This window comes from Eubalaena glacialis, chromosome 11 (genome assembly GCF_028564815.1).
Source record: "Eubalaena glacialis isolate mEubGla1 chromosome 11, mEubGla1.1.hap2.+ XY, whole genome shotgun sequence".
In the NCBI taxonomy this organism is placed as follows: Eukaryota; Metazoa; Chordata; class Mammalia; order Artiodactyla; family Balaenidae; genus Eubalaena; species Eubalaena glacialis.
The window spans coordinates 110869060-110889178 of NC_083726.1; the positions used below are offsets into that span (position 1 = coordinate 110869060).

General features: G+C 49.7%; 2 protein-coding genes and 1 non-coding gene across 11 annotated transcripts in view; all 3 read left to right on the plus strand.

Moving 5' to 3' along the window:
- CHD4 (chromodomain helicase DNA binding protein 4) overlaps window positions 1-10279 on the plus strand; it is a 35675-nt gene extending 25396 nt beyond the window's left edge. For 3 of the 9 annotated variants that reach the window (XM_061205758.1, XM_061205763.1, XM_061205761.1), the window contains exons 27-41: window positions 1558-1738; window positions 1823-1909; window positions 2001-2089; window positions 2194-2327; window positions 2669-2813; window positions 2927-3092; window positions 3356-3453; window positions 3563-3692; window positions 3945-4016; window positions 4339-4476; window positions 4731-4839; window positions 4954-5086; window positions 8387-8585; window positions 9321-9484; window positions 9667-10279. In XM_061205758.1, coding sequence (XP_061061741.1) covers window positions 1558-1738; window positions 1823-1909; window positions 2001-2089; window positions 2194-2327; window positions 2669-2813; window positions 2927-3092; window positions 3356-3453; window positions 3563-3692; window positions 3945-4016; window positions 4339-4476; window positions 4731-4839; window positions 4954-5086; window positions 8387-8585; window positions 9321-9484; window positions 9667-9684 — 1863 coding nt within the window. In that variant the 3' untranslated portion in view covers window positions 9685-10279. Of the gene's footprint in view, window positions 1-1557; window positions 1910-2000; window positions 2090-2193; window positions 2328-2668; window positions 2814-2926; window positions 3093-3355; window positions 3454-3562; window positions 3693-3944; window positions 4017-4338; window positions 4477-4730; window positions 4840-4953; window positions 5087-8386; window positions 8586-9320; window positions 9485-9666 lie in introns of all 9 variants that reach the window. The other 6 variants (XM_061205755.1, XM_061205756.1, XM_061205757.1 and 3 more) reach the window with 3 other exon arrangements.
- LOC133101840 (small Cajal body-specific RNA 11) lies at window positions 3132-3271 on the plus strand. Its single transcript, XR_009702729.1, has one exon. It is a non-coding gene; the product is annotated as a small Cajal body-specific RNA 11 (non-coding RNA).
- Window positions 10280-11148: 869 nt separating the features above from the next.
- On the plus strand, window positions 11149-20073 carry NOP2 (NOP2 nucleolar protein). Its single transcript, XM_061205765.1, has 16 exons — window positions 11149-11247; window positions 11531-11640; window positions 12709-12754; window positions 12937-13025; window positions 13214-13452; window positions 14539-14594; window positions 14715-14875; window positions 14972-15171; window positions 15327-15416; window positions 16284-16371; window positions 16448-16588; window positions 17123-17262; window positions 17405-17494; window positions 17639-17761; window positions 17872-18100; window positions 19284-20073. Exons 2-16 carry the CDS (start codon window positions 11535-11537, stop codon window positions 19961-19963), a joined length of 2478 nt encoding a protein of 825 aa, XP_061061748.1. The 5' UTR covers window positions 11149-11247; window positions 11531-11534; the 3' UTR covers window positions 19964-20073.
- The last annotated feature ends 46 nt before the right edge of the window (window positions 20074-20119 follow it).

A 20119-nucleotide genomic window follows, 5' to 3' on the forward strand; every position in this document is an offset into this window, starting at 1 on the left:
TAATTAATTTATTTTGGGCTGTGTTGGGTCTTCGTTTCTGTGCGAGGGCTTTCTCTAGTTGTGGCAAGCCGGGGCCACTCTTCATCGCGGTGCGCGGGCCTTTCACCGTCGCGGCCTCTCTTGTTGCGGAGCACAGGCTCCAGACGCGCAGGCTCTGTAGTTGTGGCTCACGGGCCTAGTTGCTCCGCAGCATGTGGGATCTTCCCAGACCAGGGCTCGAACCCGTGTCCCCTGCTTTGGCAGGCAGATTCTCAACCACTGCGCCACCAGGGAAGCCCAAAAATTGAGATATAATTGACATATGCTATTATATTAGTTTCAGGTGTACAACATAATGATTTGATATTTGTATATTTTGTGAAATGGTCACCCCAATAAGTTTAGTTAATATCTGTCACCATACATAGTTATACATTTTCTTTTCCTGTGAGAACTTTTGAGAGCTGCTCTTTTAGCAACTTTCAAATATGCAGTACGGTATTAACTATAGTTACTATGCTGTACATAAAATCATCATGACTTATTTATTTTATAACTGGAAGTTTATACCTTTTGACTCTCTTCACCCTTTTCACCCCCCATAATTTATTCAAGTTCCATAATGATGGATATTTAGGTTGTTTCCAGTATTATGCTGTTAGCAGCAGCTTAATTCTAATGTAAGGGATTTGGAATTAGTGGTCCTGAACGATCTGAAAAAAAAGTAAGACTTTCAAAGGAGCATAAACATTATTGGGATATAAGAGGATATATATAATGTTTTTTTCACAGTTGGTAAACTTTTATGAAGTTTATGAAGAACAGAAAGGGCTTATGGCCCTTCTACTTTATCTCTTGGGAAAATCTTTTGCAGTATTTCAGAAACTTCTCCATTCTACCTTGCTAAGGCTGTAACCTCTCTTTTCTTCATATTACTGTCTTGCAACTGTATATGCATCAGTAAAAGGGGTTAAAAGAAAACATACTGTCTCTTCTTCCTTCTCCTGTGATAACAGCTCCATCCTATATTTTTCTTTAGTTATTTATTTATTTATTTAGTAAATCGTTATAATTTTTTTTTAAATTTATTTATTTATTTTTGGCCATGTTGGGTCTTCGTTTCTGTGCGAGGGCTTTCTCTAGTTGTGGCAAGCGGGGGCCACTCTTCATCGCGGTGCACGGGCCTCTCACTGTTGCGGCCTCTCTTGTGGAGGAGCACAGGCTCCAGACGCGCAGGCTCAGTAATTGTGGCTCACGGGCCCAGTAGCTCCGCGGCATGTGGGATCTTCCCGGACCAGGGCTCAAACCCGTGTCCCCTGCACTAGCAGGCAGACTCTCAACCACTGTGCCACCAGGGAAGCCCTCTTTAGTTATTTTGACTGCTAATCTAAACATAATTATGAGGAACCATGTCTTGTCAGTTAAATTTCTTTTAAGCTCTTCGGTCCAAGCAGGCACACCAAGTCTTTCAGAGTCCTGTCCTGAAGAGGAGCTAGCAGAATGGGAACTGTGAGGACCAGGGGTAGCTGGTGGTGCTGACTTCAGCACCCCTGAGTCCTGGCCCTCCCTCTGTCCCAGGAGGAAGAGGAGGTAGAACGGGAAATCATAAAACAGGAAGAAAGTGTGGATCCTGACTACTGGGAGAAATTGCTGCGGCACCATTATGAGCAGCAGCAGGAAGATCTGGCCCGCAATCTGGGCAAAGGAAAAAGAATCCGTAAACAGGTCAACTACAATGATGGCTCCCAGGAGGACCGAGGTGTGTGTGGCCGGCCCCGCCCCCCACCCATGGGCCGTTCCACTAGAGCAGTGGGCCCCGCTCATCTGCCCTCTCTCCCTCCAGATTGGCAGGACGACCAGTCCGACAACCAGTCCGATTATTCAGTGGCCTCAGAGGAAGGTGATGAAGACTTTGATGAACGTTCAGAAGGTGAGGGCTATGCCTTTCTGCTGGATTTTTAAAATATTGCCTTGTCTAATATCCCTATCAGTGTCGCTCACGCATCCTTTTCTTCTTGCAGCTCCCCGCAGGCCCAGTCGCAAGGGCCTGCGGAATGATAAAGATAAGCCATTGCCTCCTCTGTTGGCCCGTGTTGGTGGGAATATTGAAGTAAGTACCGTTCTGTTCTAGGGAAGGTTGGGTGAGTGCTGCTGTCGGGTCTTTGGTGGAGTAAGGTCTACTCCTTCTCTCACCTAGGTTCCTTCTCCCCCCAGGTTCTTGGCTTTAATGCTCGTCAGCGAAAAGCCTTTCTTAATGCGATTATGCGATATGGGATGCCACCTCAGGATGCTTTTACCACCCAGTGGCTTGTGAGAGATCTGCGAGGCAAGTCAGAGAAAGAGTTCAAGTAAGTTGAGAGCTGGAATGACTGATGTAGAGCAAGGGCTTTTAGTCTCTGGTCACTCCACAGTACTAGTGCAGGCTGTGCAGGAAATCGGCTGTCTCCTCTGCTGACGCTGGCAAGTGAAGCTGTTAGTAACAGGGTTCTTTGTATTCCTTGCTTCCCTGGAAGAGGACCTGGGACATGGTGTGGGGTCTGGAGACCAGCTTTCAGTGCGATGGTGGGCTTTACCTCAAATGGAGCCATAGTTGTTGTCTGGGGTGATGCCTGACTGCAGGTGGGAAAGAATCTGATCTAGGAGTTGGCATGATTGCTGTTTAACCCATTTCTCTATTTGTTTACTACAGGGCTTACGTCTCTCTTTTTATGCGGCATTTATGTGAGCCGGGAGCAGACGGGGCCGAGACCTTTGCTGATGGTGTACCCCGAGAAGGCCTGTCTCGCCAGCATGTCCTTACTAGGATTGGTGTCATGTCCTTGATTCGCAAGAAGGTGAGCCCTGAACCTCCCTCCATCGTTCAGGGGTTTCTAGGTGAAACTGGAGAGCCAGCAGGAAAGGAACCTAGATGGAATTGGGTCTTCAGCGTCTTGTCCCATTGCTGCAGGTTCAGGAGTTTGAACATGTTAATGGGCGCTGGAGCATGCCCGAACTTGCGGAAGTAGAGGAAAACAAGAAAATGTCACAGCCAGGGTCACCTTCCCCAAAGACTCCCACACCCTCCACTCCAGGGGACACACAACCCAATACTCCTGCACCTGCCCCACCTGCTGGTAAGTCTGCCTGGACTGTTGTTTTCCATCCTCTTCTTCTTGTCCTGGCCTTTGCTTTTTCTGCTTCCCTGTACTCAGTTCTAACAGGGGAGTCTGGCAGGACACACAGCAATCTCCCTCTCAGTTTAGGAGGGCTGTCCTAAGAATAGGGCTGGCTCTTAAAGGCACGAGAGGACAGTTTAAGATGAGACAATCTGAGAAGGTGTGACCTTCTCTCTGATCTGGGACCTTCCTCCTAATGAATGTCTATTATTGGTATGCAGAGGATGGGATAAAAATAGAGGAAAATAGCCTCAAAGAAGAAGAGAGTGCAGAAGGAGAAAAGGAAGTGAAATCTGCAGCCCCTGAAGCCGCTGTTGAGGTAAGAGACGGGGGTGACTGGACGCCACACCAAAGGCAGATGGATAAGCCTGTTCTTCCTCTTGGGTGCTGGCCTGTCTGCTTCAGCTTCTTTCTTCTTTCCTTTGAAGTGTACACAGCCCCCTGCCCCTGCCTCAGAGGATGAAAAGGTCCTTGTTGAGCCTCCCGAGGGAGAGGAGAAAGTGGAAAAGGCAGAGGTCAAGGAGAGAACAGAGGAGCCAATGGAGACAGATCCCAAAGGTATGCACATTTTCACACACTACAGATCCCTGTGAACCACAGTTGCTCTTGGACTTGCAGCCCGGCTGGAGGGAAGTCCAGAGGAAGTGACACACTGAAGAATCTTGTACCCTTGATTTTAAACTGTGGGCTTTTTCTCTCTCAAGACATCTTTTATGACTTTAATCATCAAGATTTAGGTTCAGGATATAGTGTAGAACAGAGGAGAATACACTTCCTTAGATATGCTCTCAGTGCCATCTGTTCTCCCAGGTATTGCTGATGTGGAGAAGGTGGAGGAGAAGTCAGCAGTCGATCTGACTCCCATTGTGGTGGAGGACAAAGGTGGGTGTTTGGAGAAGCTGACTGTGCTTTTAAAGGGACTCTAAAGCTGAAAGGAAGGACTTTATCTCTTGGACACCCCTCCACCCCTAGGTTCCCCCATCCATACCCATATAATCATTTTATCCCAAGATAAAAGACTCGACCTCTCCCCACATGTGGCTGTCAGTGGGCCAGTGGCACCTTTTCCTGGGTTTAAGAACACTTCTGTGGAGAAAGGGTGGAGGTAGATGGGTGTCTTGTAGCATATGGTGGTATGTATGGGTAAGGGCTATGGTGCTGGCTTCTGTCTGGAGCTGACATTTTTCTTCTGCGTGTCCTGTAGAGGAGAAGAAAGAAGAAGAAGAGAAAAAAGAGGTGATGCTTCAGAATGGAGAGACCCCCAAGGACTTGAATGATGAGAAGCAGAAGAAAAATATTAAACAGCGTTTCATGTTCAACATCGCAGATGGCGGTTTTACTGGTATGAAAAAGAGGGGCCCACTGGGGTTAGACGGATTCGAGGTGAAATCAGGGTTCTTGTCAGAAACCAGGGTACAGAGACTTTACCTCTCCTAGAGAGAATGCCAGGCTGACTGCACACTCCTCTGGGGTCCATGTTAGAAAGCCGGAGGCATATTAAGTTGGTATCTGGGGATCAGGAATAAATAGCTCTTTGAATTCTCACAGATGTTTGCCTTTCTTTTTCTCCCCAACCTTCCCTAAATTCCTCTTCAGAGTTGCACTCCCTTTGGCAGAATGAGGAGCGGGCAGCCACAGTCACCAAGAAGACTTACGAGATCTGGCACCGACGGCATGACTACTGGCTGCTGGCTGGCATCATAAAGTATCCTTTGCCTGAGTTGGGGCCGAGGTCCTTGGTGAAGGTTTCTGAGGGTCCACAGTTTGAAGTTCTTAATTTCCTTGTTTCGTTTTTCCTGAGCAATTAATTTTCCAATAGCCATGGCTATGCCCGGTGGCAGGACATCCAGAATGACCCACGCTATGCTATCCTCAATGAGCCTTTCAAGGGTGAAATGAACCGTGGCAATTTCTTAGAGATCAAGAATAAGTTTCTAGCCCGAAGGTTCAAGGTGAGCAGGACGGAGAGGAATACAGCGTTGAAGTGGCGGCCTTTAAAGTGCAAAAGGGACTAAAGGAGGGAGTCGGCTCATTCAGCCATGCTGATTATTGTGTTCTCCTGTGCACTTTGCGTTGTATCCTGTGAGAGGCTTTGCTCCCAAGTATCTTAAATATTAGAGATCAACACATACAGACCTGAAGGTTAACCAGTTGGTTAAGGGCTGAAGGTGACTGTGCCTGATGCATGACACAGACCAGTGCAGTGGGTGTGCTGGGGGAACACGGTAGGCTGGAGTGTTCAGGAAAGATACAGAGGTGGGACTGAATTGGATCTCTGAGGAGGCAGGGCTGCCAGTGGGCTGGTGGTACTTTTTTCTGGGTCTGTGTGGATGAAGGGTGGGGTAGACGCAAAGGTGTAGAGCTCCATTTTCAGAATCACTAGGGCTGATACGCCCAGGACTGAGGGGGAGTTTTCCTCAGGAATTCAGCAAATGCATATTAAGGGCACCCTGTGTGCAGACCATCATAATGGGATACCATGGAGATGAGACATGTGGATCTTAACGCTGAGTATAATTGGGGGAATAAGAAATGTACACTAATAAACCTTCAAACATCATGTGCTAGGTAATGGGTGGGCCAGGGACAGGCCTGGTGCCTGTTCTCGAGGAGCTCTCAGTTTAACGTAGAGGCAGATGTGTGGTCAAATGAATGTCATTCTTTGTGTTGCGAGGGAGACTGCTAAATCCTTAAGAAAGTTCTCCAGAGGGAATGTGGGGAGTGGGGAGAGAGCTCACAAATGCTCCAGGGAGAAGATGCCATTGGAATGAAGTTTTGGTGACTGTAATAGCGATTGCCGGGTAGAAACGGAAGGCCCTTTGATCAAAAGAATTAGGTTAGGCAAAGACAGAGGCTGTAGAGCTTATGGTGTTTGGAAACAGCAAATAGTCCAGGTGGGGTGTAGAAGACACTTGTGTTGGTGATGGTGGGTGGTACGTTGGAGAGAGAAGTAAGGCTGGAGGTCGGTAGGTAGGTTTTTGGCACCAGATGAGAGAGTTTGGACTTTACCTTATAGTTCATGGGCAGCCATTGAGGGTTTGTGAAGGGTTTTGATACAAGCAAGGGAAACTGAAACAGAACATTTGTGAGATTACAGAACTATCATATAGTCATGAGGTAGTAAGGGCTCGTCTGTGATGCTGGTTGTGGAAAATGAAAAGGATAAGATAAAGGGAACGAGGGACGTCCCTGGGGGTCCAGTGGTTAAGACTCTGCGCTCCCAATGCAGGGGGCCCAGGTTTGATCCCTGGTCAGGGAATTAGATCCCCCATGCCACAACTAAGATCCAGCGTGCTGCAACTAAGACCCGGTGCAGCCAAATAAATAAATACTAATAAATAAATAAATAAATAAAAGATAAAGGGAATGAAACACCAAGGAATTTACAGGATTTACTGATTTACTGTAGGGGTCAGCAAACTTTTTCTTTTAAGGGGCCAGAGTAATTCAGGCTTTGTGAGACACTGACACTCAACTCTGTCACAGTGTGCAAGCAGCCATAGGTGATAAGTATGAATATGTTCCAATAAAACTTTATTTATCGACACTAAAATTTGAACTTCATATAATTTGTATGAAGCATTATAAACTATTATTTTGACTTTTTTTCAACCACTTAAAAATGAAGAACCCATTCTTAGCTCTTGGACCATCCAAAAACAGGCAGTGGCCCAGATTTGGCCCACAGGCCATAGTTTGCTGACCCCTGAGTTACTTTATTGAATTTGAGATACAAAGGAGTGAGACTCCAAAAATAACTGAAGTTTTGAGTCTGAGTCACTGAGAAAGTTAAATTATCATTGGCAGATCAGGGAAGTGAGGAGAGGGAGCAGTTTGTAGAAAAAAGTTAAGTTCAAGTTTAGACAAGTCATTTGGTGTTTTTCACAAGTAAATATCCCCCCAGTACTCCCACCACCATTAAACAAGTGGGATCAAAGTGATCAAGCGTGCACGAGTGGGATCAGAACAATCAGTGCTTGAGACGCATGTCTGAAAAGCGCCAACTCATTTGCATAGAGGTGCTGGCTGATGCCAGGAGAGACGCTGATCCTGGAGAAAGCTCATAGTCTGGGGCAAGAGGGAGGGGAGTTGGTGAAGGAGACTGGGTGGTATATAGATTGAAAGTAGGTGCTTGGTCTGTTTGGGGATAAGTTAGTAGGCCTGAATGGAGCCAGGTCTTCTGGAAGAAACAACAGTCCATTATTCTCATACTGTCCTTTTTCCTGACCCCTAGTGGATTCATTCTTTTTAAGAACCAGTGGATACTTGAGTAGAATAAGTCTCGTTAAGTCATGAATCAACATTCTGTCCCTTGGAATGTATTTCAAAGGCCGTTTTACACAGCTCCATCAGGTGACATGTGCAAGTGTTCGTTGCATTATGATTTTTGGTGGTGGGGCCTGGAGGCACCCTAGATGTTTGACATTGGGAGTGTGGGTAGGTAAAATGTGGATTCGCATCACCCAGCATTAAGAAACAGTTGGCAGCAACAAAGTACACGTTTTGTAACATAAATGGACCTTTAAAAAAGATATATAGTGGGGAAATGAAAAAGCATTTTATAATGTACAGAAAAACATTCTGTAAATGAGAAATGTGCACATGAAACAATACTGTCTTCAAGAAAACCCACAAAAAGACACACAGTAGGTATATTAGAAGGGTTGCCTATTGAGGAAGGAAAGGAATGGGAGTGAGAGAGAGAGAGATGAAAGAAAAGAAACAACAGGAATAATTTTAGAGAGTAAAACAACTTAAGTGATAGGGTAGGTATATATCCATAGGATGGACTGCCATGCAACCATTAAGTCATCTGTATTCTGTAATAACCTAAACGGGAAAAGAATTTGAAAAAGAATGGGGAAAAAAAAGCCATCTTTTATAAAGAGCAGCTAATAACAAGGCAAGAGCCTTACTATGTAACTTTGAGTGAAAACAATATAAATACATATATAGAATCTTAATTTTGTAAAAAACATGTAACAAAAAACCTCAAAATGTTAACAGTATCTCTCGGAGGTGGAATTGTGATTTTAATTCTTTATACATTCTGTATTTTCTAAATTGAGGATTTATCATTTTTGTATAAGAGTGAATCAATAAAGGGTAAAGAGCTTTAAAAACACAGACCTTCAAAGTGGGGTGAAAAAGGCAATGGAACGTTGAACTGGCCAGGTGTGGGTTCTGAGAGGCCCATGAGAAGTGAGCAAAGTGTCAGTCCCGCTGCCATCTCCTGTTTCTCTCTTGTCCAGCTCTTAGAACAAGCCCTGGTGATTGAGGAGCAACTGCGTCGGGCGGCTTACCTGAACATGTCAGAGGACCCCTCTCACCCTTCCATGGCCCTGAACACCCGCTTTGCTGAGGTGGAGTGTTTGGCAGAGAGTCATCAGCACCTGTCCAAGGAGTCGATGGCGGGAAACAAGCCAGCAAATGCAGTCCTGCACAAAGGTAGCCAGTGGCTCCCCTGCCTCCTGTGGACTTGGCCTCCTTCCTCCTCTGCCCCTCCCCGACACACACCTACTTCTCAGGTCTGAGCCTTTTTTGGAGCCCCTTTCTTTGTCTGGGAGCTTAGGGTGTGCTGGGGATCCTTGCGTTCCTTCTTAGGAAGCTAACATCTTAGAGACAGTCAAGGACAGTAGTTCTTTGCTTTTTAACTCTTGAATGTATTCCAGTTCTTGGAGGTGGAAAGCAAAGCAGAATAATATAGTGTGATCTGGGATAGTTTAGAGGTAACAAGGTGACTTAAGATCTTGTCAAATTCTAGACTGCTTTCAACATTCTGCTTTTAATTAAAGTTAAGACATTGTGAGGGGGATGGAGGGTGAAATGAGGAAAAGAAAGCTGTTATAAAGGAAGAGGGAGACAGCTCCAAAGGTGCAGAGGAAAGATAGCGAGAAGAGGAAACAATAGGAATAGCTATTGAAGAAGTGGAGGAAATAGAGGAAACAGGGATCAAGGGACAGGTGGCTTTAGAAAGCACAGAATCATGGACAGTTGGAACTGGAATATGAGGGACAGGAATTTGAGTGTGGTGGAGCCAGATCAGGTGACTCGGTGACAAAAGACAACACTCCAGCACATCGGTCACTTGGTCATTGAGAAGTAACGGGTGGGGGGTCCACTTAACGGGAAGATGGACCTCGGTCTTGACCACCATGGCTCACCGCCTTTTTCTTCCCCCTGCAGTTCTGAAACAGCTAGAAGAACTGCTGAGTGACATGAAAGCCGATGTGACTCGACTCCCAGCTACTATTGCCCGAATTCCCCCAGTTGCTGTGAGGCTACAGATGTCAGAGCGTAATATTCTCAGTCGCCTGGCAAACCGGGCACCTGAACCACCTCCACAGCAGGTATAGGACCATTTTCGTCTGGCCAGCTCTTCCAACGGAGCCATTCTAGAACTTTAACTCTGCTGTCTGTCCCTAGCTTTACATACTGGGCAGGTGGGGCTGGCTTACCAGTGAGTTCCCTTGGGATCAGGTGGGTTCCTGGAGTCTGGAATTCTGACTCCCTTGGCTCTCTCTTTCTATAGGTAGCCCAGCAGCAGTGAAGATCCAGACTGATGATACCACCTCCACCGCTGAGCAGTGACCTTCCTCACTTTCCCTCGCCCAGCTTCTCCCCTGGGGGCCTGAGAGACCCTCTCCTTCCTTCTGCCCCATCTTCCAAGTTGTAGAGGAACAGCCCCGCTGAGCACTGGGGGAGGGGAGGGAGTGAGGGGCAGTGGTGCCCTTCCTGCTGGAGAGACATGCAGCAGTAGCGCCGGCGCCATCTGCGGGGAGCTGGCGGGCTGGCCGCCTGGGCCCTGGCTTCTCCCCACTGTAACGTCTGTTACACACAAACTGTTGCGGGTTCCCAACAGGCTTGAAGAAAACGATCAGAATTTCTTCCTCCTTTTGGTTTTATTTTGTTGGTTTATTTTGTGTTTTTTCTCCTTTTTTGGGGGGTATTCACAGTGGGCCGGGCCCCTGGGTGAGACACAGCTACCTCTGTTGGCATCTTTTTAATACCAGGAACCCAGCGGCTCCAGCCCCTGAGTGGCTAGAATTAAATAAAGTGGAAAAAAAAAAAAAAGAACCAAAAGCATAAAAAACCACAGCAAATTTCTTGACGAAAATTGAAAATAAAAGTTTCCTTGTATTTTAGTGCTCTCGTTCAGTGTGGGTGTAGGTGCAGGTGGATGAGTGTTTCTGATGGGAGCCCTGGGACATGTGTGTTTGGAGACGAAGGGTTTCCTTGTGTCCTGAGATTTCACGAAAGAGCCGAGTTCCCACTGTGCACGTGCCCGTGCTGACAAGCCCACCTGGGCACAGCGGGGCCACCGGAGCCCCCGGGTCCACAGCCCACACCGCGGCCTCCTGGCTCCGCGAGGGTGCGGAAGCGGACTTCTCTGGGCTGTGGACGTCGCGCGTATGAAATGAAGGGGTCTTCCTCGCAGAGTTGGGAAGGCGAAACCAATGAAGGGCTGGAACAGTTTTAACGGCTAAGCACCACCTTGCTGTCTATTTGAAGAAAGGCTGAAGCCTGTTTTTCTGTTAACTTGCGTGAATGAAGTCAGGACGCGAGATGCCTTCCTCCCGACCTCCAAGACGGGAACCTGGGCAGAGAGGACCGTTACCTGAGGGGGAGCGCGGGGTCTGGGGTCAAGGAAGAGGGTTTCCGCGTCGCAGGCGTGGGGTCCCCCGATCTTGAGGCGACGTCGGGCGGAGGGGGGCCCGGCTCTGGCGCCTCCGTTCGAGGGGAAGGGGCGGCTTTCGGGTACAGTATTTCCGACTGAACTCTGCAGTGAGGCGAAAGGCCCACGCCCGGAGGGGAGGGCGGGGAAGCCGAAAACGCCTTGGGTGCACCGCCTTCTCCACCCGGGGGGAAAGCAGGGCGGTCCGCCCGAGAATAGTGCCCGGCCGCACGGCCCCCAGCCCCGCGCGGGCGTGGAGAGCAAACGTTCCGGCTTCCGCGGCGGACGGGAAGGCCGGAAGAGGCGGGGCCTCGGCAGGCGCGTAGGGCGCATGCGTGAGACGTTTCCGTGGTGCGGCGTTGGAGCGCCTGACCTGGGCCGCACGTGGAGCCCCGCGCCTGCTTCCGAACTCTGTCTCGGAGCTGGATTGGCTTCCAGGTGAGCCTAGGCCTCGGGCGGGTCTGGAGGAATTTGGGGAAGGAAGGGTGAGGCGCTGACCTGGACTGGGGCGTGGGGAGCGGGGCGGGACGCGGTACCTACGGCGGGGGACCCAGGGCCCGGGGCTCAGCGTGGAGTGAACGTTTGGCCAGGCCTCGAGGGGCTGTTGAGTCGAGGTTCTGGTGGAGGCGATACCCTCTCCCGCTCCATTTCGCTTCGTCTGCGTTCTGCCTTTCCCTTACAACACGCGCTGCTCTACTATCTCCCGTTTTGTTTTCCCCAGTACCATGGGGCGTAAATTGGACCCTACGAAGAAGGAGAAGCGCGGGCCGGGCCGAAAGGCCCGGAAACAGAAAGGCGCCGAGACCGAACTTGCCAAATTCTTGCCTGCAGGTAAGGGTCTGGCGTGCTCCCTCTCTCACTTCTCCAGCTTTTGCGCTATTCTTTTACCTGTAGCGTTAACTCTTCTGTTTTTTTTAAGTCATTTTGTGTGTTCGTTTTCTGTTGAAGCGGAATTTTCTTTTAATGAGTTACTAGGAAATAAGTAGGAATGACATACTCTCATTAGCGTTTAGAACTTAGGGAAGATGAGACAGGGACACAAGTACCCATGTAAGGAGAGGTGTGGTTTAACACTGAGGGAGTTCAGAGGAAGGGGGATCCCACGGAGTTAGAGAGTTTGAAAAGATTTTGTTTGAAAAGATTTCGTGAAGCAGTTGGGTTTTGAAAACTGGGTGACATTTTAGCAAGTGGAAGTTGGAAGGGGATAGTCCAGTCACTGTGAACCTCATCGTTGAGGGCATGGAGATGGGAAAGCACAGATCTGGTTCCCGCATGGTTAGTAGTCTACTGCATGGAAGACTGGGTGGGAGGGAAGAATGGGCAGGTAGTTGGTGTTGAGCATCCTATAAAAGATGCAGTTTACTGAGGTGTTGGCAAATGCTAAACACTATACCGAAGCCTTTGGACACATTGTATCCTCTCATTCTCAGTGTCCTGTGAGAGAAGCCCTGCTAAGGAAGTGGGTGCTGAGAGGTTAACCTGTAGATAATTATTAAATGACAGAGCTGAGATTTAAACTTTCTGTTTCTTGGAGAATATATATGAACAGCAGCAGTTGTAAAGGTAAAATCTATTGTGGTTGGTAACTGATGAGTTGAGAGTAAAAGAAAGGGCAGAAGAAAGTTTTGAATCTGTGTTACTAGAATGATGATGATGCTGTTTGTTGAAATCAGTCTGGAGGGAGGCCCAGTTTGGATTTGGCTGATAAACAGCCAGATGGAAGTCATCTCCTTTACATCTCTTATCCAGCTCCCGATAGAGCACAGTGGAGTGAGTTATAATCTACTGCCTCTAACTAGTGTTCCAATTCTCTTCCCTTTTACTTCCTTTTCTGTTGCTTTTTTTCATTTCTCCTGTAACCTCCTGTTCTGCCTGTTTTAAAATTTTTTTTTTAAACAGGTGGTGATGAAAATTTAAAGAGGCTGTCCAGTCGTGCCCGAAAGAGGTGAGTGTGCATGTCCAGACTTATGTTACACAGATTAAATTGGTACCACTCATCTTTAGGCACATGCTCCCATGTGATCATGCTGATGGAAAGAGCTGTTGGGGACTGTCAGGTTTCCCTGCACTGGGAAGTGGCAGAGCCTAGAGATGTGTTCCATTTCCTCACTCCTTTTATGCTTTCAGGGCAGCCAGGAGGAGGTTGGGCTCTGCTGAAGCCCCTGAGATGAATAAGTCCTCTGGGGCCAAACCATTGCCTGGAAAGCTATCAAAAGGTCAGTGGAAATAGGAGCTGGGTGCCATGTGAGGAGTCCTCTGGGTCCTGGGTAGGGAGGGGCTTGTTGAGTATTTCTGAAGTGAAAGGAACAGCCAGAGGACATTCTTGGGGGTAGAAAGTACAGGCTCCATCAGTGTGCGGCTGCCATCAGTCCAGGATTCTTCAAACCCTTTGGGATCTCTGTAGGAGCTGTCCAGGCACCCAGTAAGAAGGGAGCCCCGTCCTTATTTAACAGTGCTCGAGGCAAGAAGCGCCCAGCACCAACCCATAGCAGTGACGAGGAAGAAGAGGAGGAAGACTCTGAAGAGGATGGTGTGGTGAACCAAGGGGACCTCTGGGGCTCCGAGGACAGTGATGCTGATATGGTAGATGACTATGGAGCTGACTCTAACTCAGAGGACGAAGATGAGGATGACGGTGAAGAGGTGAGCTTTATCTCTCTGGGTCTTCAGAAAGCTATCCTTGCCTTCTAGAGTCTTTCCAGATCCTTGAGACTATCTCTCAGTGACAAGGATAAGCCTGAGTGGAGAAAAGGGATTTTAGTGTTCCATCACCTTTCGTAGCACCTTACCTCCTCTCAGCGCGTGTGCAAGTTTAAAAGAGCCGCAGGGTGGAGCACTTGAAAATATGACGATGCTCAGTGCTGGTGAGGATATGGTAAGGCGGACACTTGTATGGCCCCACTGCTGGGACTAGAAATGCACACACTTTTTTTTTTTTTTTTTTTTTTTAAAGCATTTGGTATCTCAGAACCTTAAAAAGGTTTTTCCTTTTCACTTAGTAATTCCACCTTAGGAAGGTGATCCAGAATGTAGACAGAGGTTTACTTGCCAAAGTATAAGAAGTTACTGTGTATTATACAGTTTAAGTATATGAGTGTGTTACTAGGAAAATTCAAGCATAATCGAGTCGTAGGGAATAAAAAGAAAGTGCCTACTTTCACCCCTCTCCCCCAACCCCCCTTCTCTCTACGGAGCTACTGTTTTGCGATTTCCAGGCACCATGTGGACCATAATGCCAAAACTCTGGAAACTTCCAAAATGCCTAATATGCTTAAATGAACTATGGTTCGTTCGTATGTTAAATTAACGTTTGGTCATTATGTCTGCGAAAATGCTTGTGATCTAACTGTGAATGAGAAAAGGCAAGAAACACTTGAAAATGAATCATGATTTTAACTATGTGAAAAATGTAGAGTAAACGTGGAGGAAAATATGGCAAAATGGGCGCCCAGGGCAGTTTGTGTGTGTGTGTGTGTGTGTGTGTCCCGCCCACCCACCCATGTACATATGGGTATGGGAAGGACAATGTAACGAACTCTTTCAATCCATCATTTTACTTCAGTAATGGTGAATATTTTGCTAATCTTATATTCACTTCTTCAGGGTCTAAATTTCTTTCTGGAAGTAAGAGTTATGTTTGTATTTAGGAAAAAAACAGAGGTAGGAAGTACTTCGTGGGCTGGTGGAAGGGCAAGCTTTGCATCACCAGCCTCTTGTCTCTTTATTCAGTTGCTGCCCATTGAAAGGGCTGCTCGGAAGCAGAAGGCCCAGGAGGCTGTTGCTGGGTGAGTTTTGGAAACTCTTCGGGTGGAGAGTAGGCAGCGGCTGGGATGAAGGAAAATGTGACGAAGGAAGAGGTGTCTGCTTTGATCTGTGAACCACTCTGTTCTTGGACCTGTTTGTAGGGGCCAGTGGAGTGAGGAGGAGACCTATGAAGAGGAGGAAGAGGAGAAAGTGTCCCCTGAGTCAGGCCCCAAAGAGGATGATGAGATGGAAGGGGACCTGCGGATCAATGTGGACGAGGAGGAGACTTTTGTGCTGCCCCCTGCTGGGGAGATGGAGCAGGATATCCTTCTGGTGCAAGGGGAGCTGGAGGGGGATGCTTGGGAGAAGGCATTTCCAGGCCCCAGGAAATCAGGAAGCAGTTCCTTAACAGGTCCACGTGCCCAGGTTCCAGACTTGCAACGAGTTCACAAGCGCATCCAAGATATAGTGGGAGTGCTGCGCGATTTTGGGACTCAGCGGGAGGAAGGTCGGTCTCGTTCTGAATATCTGCAGCGGCTTCGGAAGGATCTGGCCACTTACTACTCCTACGGAGACTTCCTCCTTGGCAAGCTCATGGACCTCTTCCCTCTGTCAGAGGTACCGACTTGCCGTTCTGATGCCCTTCATGCTTTTCTTTCCTCACCCTCTCTTCTCTTACACTGTGTAAGAAGGCAGCCAGCCCCCTTGCTCTCTGCTTTTCTGGCTGCGCCCCTAGGCCAGCCTGACCTGCTCCCTGCCATGCTCTGTCCCAGCTGGTGGAGTTTTTGGAAGCCAATGAGGTGCCTCGGCCCATCACCCTCAGGACCAATACCTTGAAGACCCGGCGCCGGGACCTCGCTCAGGTGAGGGGTGGGCTCTGAGGTTTGCTTGTCTCAGGGAGGCACTGGCTTCTGCGAAACCCAGAGACTCCCCCGTCCCACCCTACTGGGCGCGGGGGGTCTTAGTACCTAGGCACTTCTCGGTACAGGCATGGTCCCAGGAGGCAGACCTAGGCCTAGTGTCACGCTGGGTCTGTCTGGCAGGGCTGAGGACCTCTGTCGATGGGGGAGCTCGTCCCTTCAGCCTCTGCTCGCTGTGACAGGGCTGAGACATCCGCATCACGATGAAAGTGCCGCCTCACAGAGAAGTGGGAGGGGGTGGTCTGCCTCGTAGATCATTGAGAAGCCGGTGAGACTGTGATTCCTGTCCCCAGGAAAAGACGCGACACAAACGCACAAGCAGTATTTTAAGCTCTTCGTTTCCAAGGGTTCAGGGGCCCCAGGTTAAAACCCTGGTGCCAGAGGCAGTGGTGTGACCCTGTGTGTTGTCTGTCTCCTGGTGTCTATCTTCTGTTGTCTCTCCTGGAAGGTAACTCGATAATTATCTTTAAAGTTGCTATAACCAATAATGCTAAGTTTTAGGATGGCAAGGGGGCTGAGGCTCTTGGAAAATCGGGGTCCACTTCCAGGAGATAAAAGAACAGGAGCTGGCAGTGTGCTCCATTGGGATGGAGTTCAGACCTTGAGTTAGAACCTGAGGCTAAGGAAAAGGAGACCACGGGACGGGATGGGACAGACTGTTCCGTGCGCCTGTGATGATTGTGTCCTGACTAAGCTCTAGGGGTTGTGGTGCCACGGGCCCCCCGCCAGGACCAGGGTTTCACATCTCCATCCCCCTACTGGGTAGGGTAGCTTCCGAGGTTTTAACACTGTCATCCATCTTATCTTCAGGCGCTGATCAATCGTGGGGTTAACCTGGATCCCCTGGGCAAGTGGTCGAAGACTGGACTCGTGGTATATGATTCTTCGGTGCCCATTGGTAAGTGTTCCCCGCCCCGGAGCCCTTCCGCCCCTGCCCTCGTCCCAGCATGTCACAGGCGGGTCCTCATCCACAGGTGCCACTCCCGAGTACCTGGCTGGGCACTACATGCTGCAGGGGGCCTCCAGCATGTTGCCCGTCATGGCCTTGGCACCCCAGGAACATGAGCGGATCCTGGACATGTGTTGTGCCCCTGGAGGAAAGACCAGCTACATAGGTATGAGAAGGGCCGGCGGGGCTAGGCTTCAGCTGGCTCTCTGCTTATGAAAGGAGGTGGGGTTGCACAGGCGGTCAGCAGAGTGGGAGCAGCACAGGTTCTGGAGTGGGCCCAGCTCCAGCCCCACGAGGGCCTCTTACTGCCCACGTGACCTTGGGCATCTGTGGAATGGCGAGGTGATGGTGCTCGTGTTGGCCGTTATGTTATGCTTGGGTCGTGAGGGTTGAGGTGCGCATATGCAAGTCCCTGGCACAGTCACCGCTACATATAATTAGTCGTAACCATTTTATTAAACTGTTATCCCTTGGAAGAAGTAACTTAGCCTGAAGGATCAGAAGGGTGTTCAGTAACAATCAGAAAAGTCATCCTGGTGGGCTTGCTCGTCACAGGGCCAGTGCAGACTGGGTAGCCAGTGGGGTTGCGGCTTATTTGAGGAAGGGGTGAGACTTCACAGGCAGATTCTTGGGCTAGAGGGTGGCCAGCAGGTGTGGAGGCACCGGAGCTGCCGGCGAGCACTGTGCCTCCTCCCTTCAGCCCAGCTCATGAAGAACACAGGTGTGATCCTCGCCAATGATGCCAACGCCGAGCGGCTCAGGAGCGTCGTGGGCAACCTGCACCGGCTGGGAGTCACCAACACCGTCATCAGCCACTATGACGGGCGCCAGTTTCCCAAGGTGGGGCTCCCCGCTGTGCGTCTCTCCTGGGGCGTCTCACCTGCTCCCTTCCCGACCTCAGGGTGTTGAGACCTGCCCTTAGGAAGTAATCGGTATGGTCCAGGTTGCCAAAAACATCCACTTAGCCTACTTTTTTCCCCAGGTGGCGGGGGGCTTTGACCGGGTCCTGCTGGATGCTCCCTGCAGCGGCACTGGGATCATCTCCAAGGACCCAGCGGTGAAGACTAACAAGGTGCAGGGGGTGGGGGACCAGCTGAAAAGTCTCGGGGGAAGGGGGGCTGGCGAAGCGGAGTGGGAGGTGGGCAGCCAGCAGCTCACGTCTCCGGAAGCCACCTTGAGAAATTCCCACGCTGCGGGTCTCTTCGTGTTGGGACAGGATGAGAAGGACATCCTGCGCCGTGCTCGCCTTCAGAAGGAGCTGCTCCTGAGTGCTATTGACTCCGTCAGCGCCGCCTCCCAGACGGGGGGCTGCCTCGTCTACTGCACCTGCTCCGTCATGGTGAGGCCTGTCGTGGAGCGGGAGGGGGCAGGGCTGGCGCTGGCGCCCCCCAGCACCCCTTCGGCTCCAGCTCCGCTTTCCCTTCCATCTCTGTCTCCCCCACACGTCAGGTGGAAGAGAACGAGTGGGTGGTAGACTACGCCCTGAGAAAAAGGAACGTGCGGCTGGTGCCCACGGGCCTGGACTTCGGCCAGGAGGGCTTCACCCGCTTCCGGGAAAGGCGCTTCCACCCCACCCTGCGCTCCACCCGCCGCTTCTACCCTCACACCCACAACGTGGACGGTTTCTTTATTGCCAAGTTCAAGAAATTCTCCAATTCTATCCCCCAGTCGCAAACAGGTAGGCGGTGTGCTCTTTGTACCTCTCCTCTCCACCTTTGCTCTTTCTACCGTAGCTTCAGGAGGCTTTCTGGTGTGACTGCGGGGAAGGGCGGATCTCGGCCTCCCTCTCCCGGCCTTTGCACGCTTGGGTGAGAGACCCCTTTCATCCCAGCTAGAGTTGTTCCCAAGCCTGGGCCCCATTCGGTACGTTAAGGGGTTCACGTGGATGGGGTCTTTTCCTTGATTCTGCCAAATGGCTGCAGTTGTTCGGCACTAAATGCATTCCCAGCGCGAGTGTGGTTTCTTGGCCGAGGGTTGCCTTCCTGGTAATAGACCTCTGCCGGTCCAGCCTTGTCAGCACTGGGTTGGCACGTGACTCCTCAGAACTGTCCGTTCTCTGAGCCCATCACACTGACTGCAGATCGTTTCCTCAACCATCTTGAGGAGTCTGGCTGGATCTCAAGGGGGGAAGGGTGGGGTTTTCTGAAACAAGCCTGAGGGCTCTGCCTGCTGGGCTGCCACCCTGAGTTGAGTTGGAAGAGGGAGAGGCGGGTTTCTCTGGACACAAACCGCGTGACTTATTGAGTTGATTTTTTTTTTTTCTCTTTATAAACAATGCCTCTTAACAAAAGTCACATCTGAATGTTAACAGAACAAAAACCTCTTTAAGAAGTAGCAAAATTTCCTGCATATTTTTTTTTTGCTGTAACTGTAAAGATACATATTTAATATATCAGTCTTCATTAATGAAGACTAGCTTGTTTCTAGTTGCTCTGTGTGCTTTCTTATTTTCCTGCATCTCATCAAACTCTGCATGAAAAAAATATCTTTTCTGATTAAAAGAGAAGCCCAGTGCTTCAGGTTTTTTCAGGATTCACCTCCTCTTTAGAGTGTCTTGTTACCTGCTGGCCTCAAGGGGGCACAGCTTCCTCTGAAAACCTTTTGGCCCAAGGATGGGTAGTGATCCCTTCTCTTTAATACAGGGTTCAAATATGACTTGAGTAAAGACCAGGTGATATTAAGTAATATGAATCCAGGTAATCTGCTCTTAGGCACCGTCCCAATTGTGTGGAACACTTGGCCAAGAGATAGTACCCAGGCAGTTTCCTTATTTTAATACCTCTACTTGCCTCCTCCACTAATGATCAAGACCCAGTGATGAGGCCTGTTTTCTCAAACCGTCTGTTTAATTTTAACCTCAGGAAATTCTGTGATATCCACCCTTACAAACCTAGACTTGCCCAACCTGAAAGGGCAGGTGACCCCCCAGCCTGAGAGCAGCAGCCTGCCTGCCAAGAAGGCCAGAGTGGCTGGTCAAGCAAAGCAGCGGCTGCAGAAACGGCAACATCCCAAGAAGGCTTCCTTCCAGAAGCAGAATGGCATCTCCAAAGGGACGGGCTCAGAATTGTCCACTGTGTTTTCTGTTACAAAGGCCCAAGCTTCCTCCAAGCTCCAGGATAGCAGTCAGCCAGCTGAAAAAGCAGCAGTGGTCAGGGAACCAAAGGTGGCTGGGAAACTAAAGCAACAGTCACCCAAACTGCAGTCCTCCAAGAAAGCTGCCTTCCGGAAGCAGCGCGTTGCTTCCAAGGGCACCTACGCAGAAACACCTGCTGCGCCGTCCCTCTCCAAGGCCCAGGCCACTCTCAAGCCCGAGGACTGTGATCAGCCCCTTGGGAACACCACCGGGGCTGAGGAGGTTAAGCAGCAGGTGCCAGAGCAGCCTTTCAAGAAAGCTGCCTTCCAGAAACAGAATGGCACCCACAAGGGACCTAAGACTCCAATCATGTCCCCCCGCAGTTACAGCCGGCCCCCACCAGCAAAGAGGAGAAAATCTCTGTCCAGAGGCGGCAGCCAGCCCCTGCTGTCTTCGATGGATGGTTGAACTAGACTGGGGTGGCTCATTGCCATCGTTACTGGGTTGGAACTCTTACCTCTGTGAGGATGGCTTCCCCACTGTGGATGTGAAATTTAATACACGTTTTACAATCTCTGGCCACTGTGTTTTTTTGAGGGGACTGGGTACTTGCTTTGCTGCTTA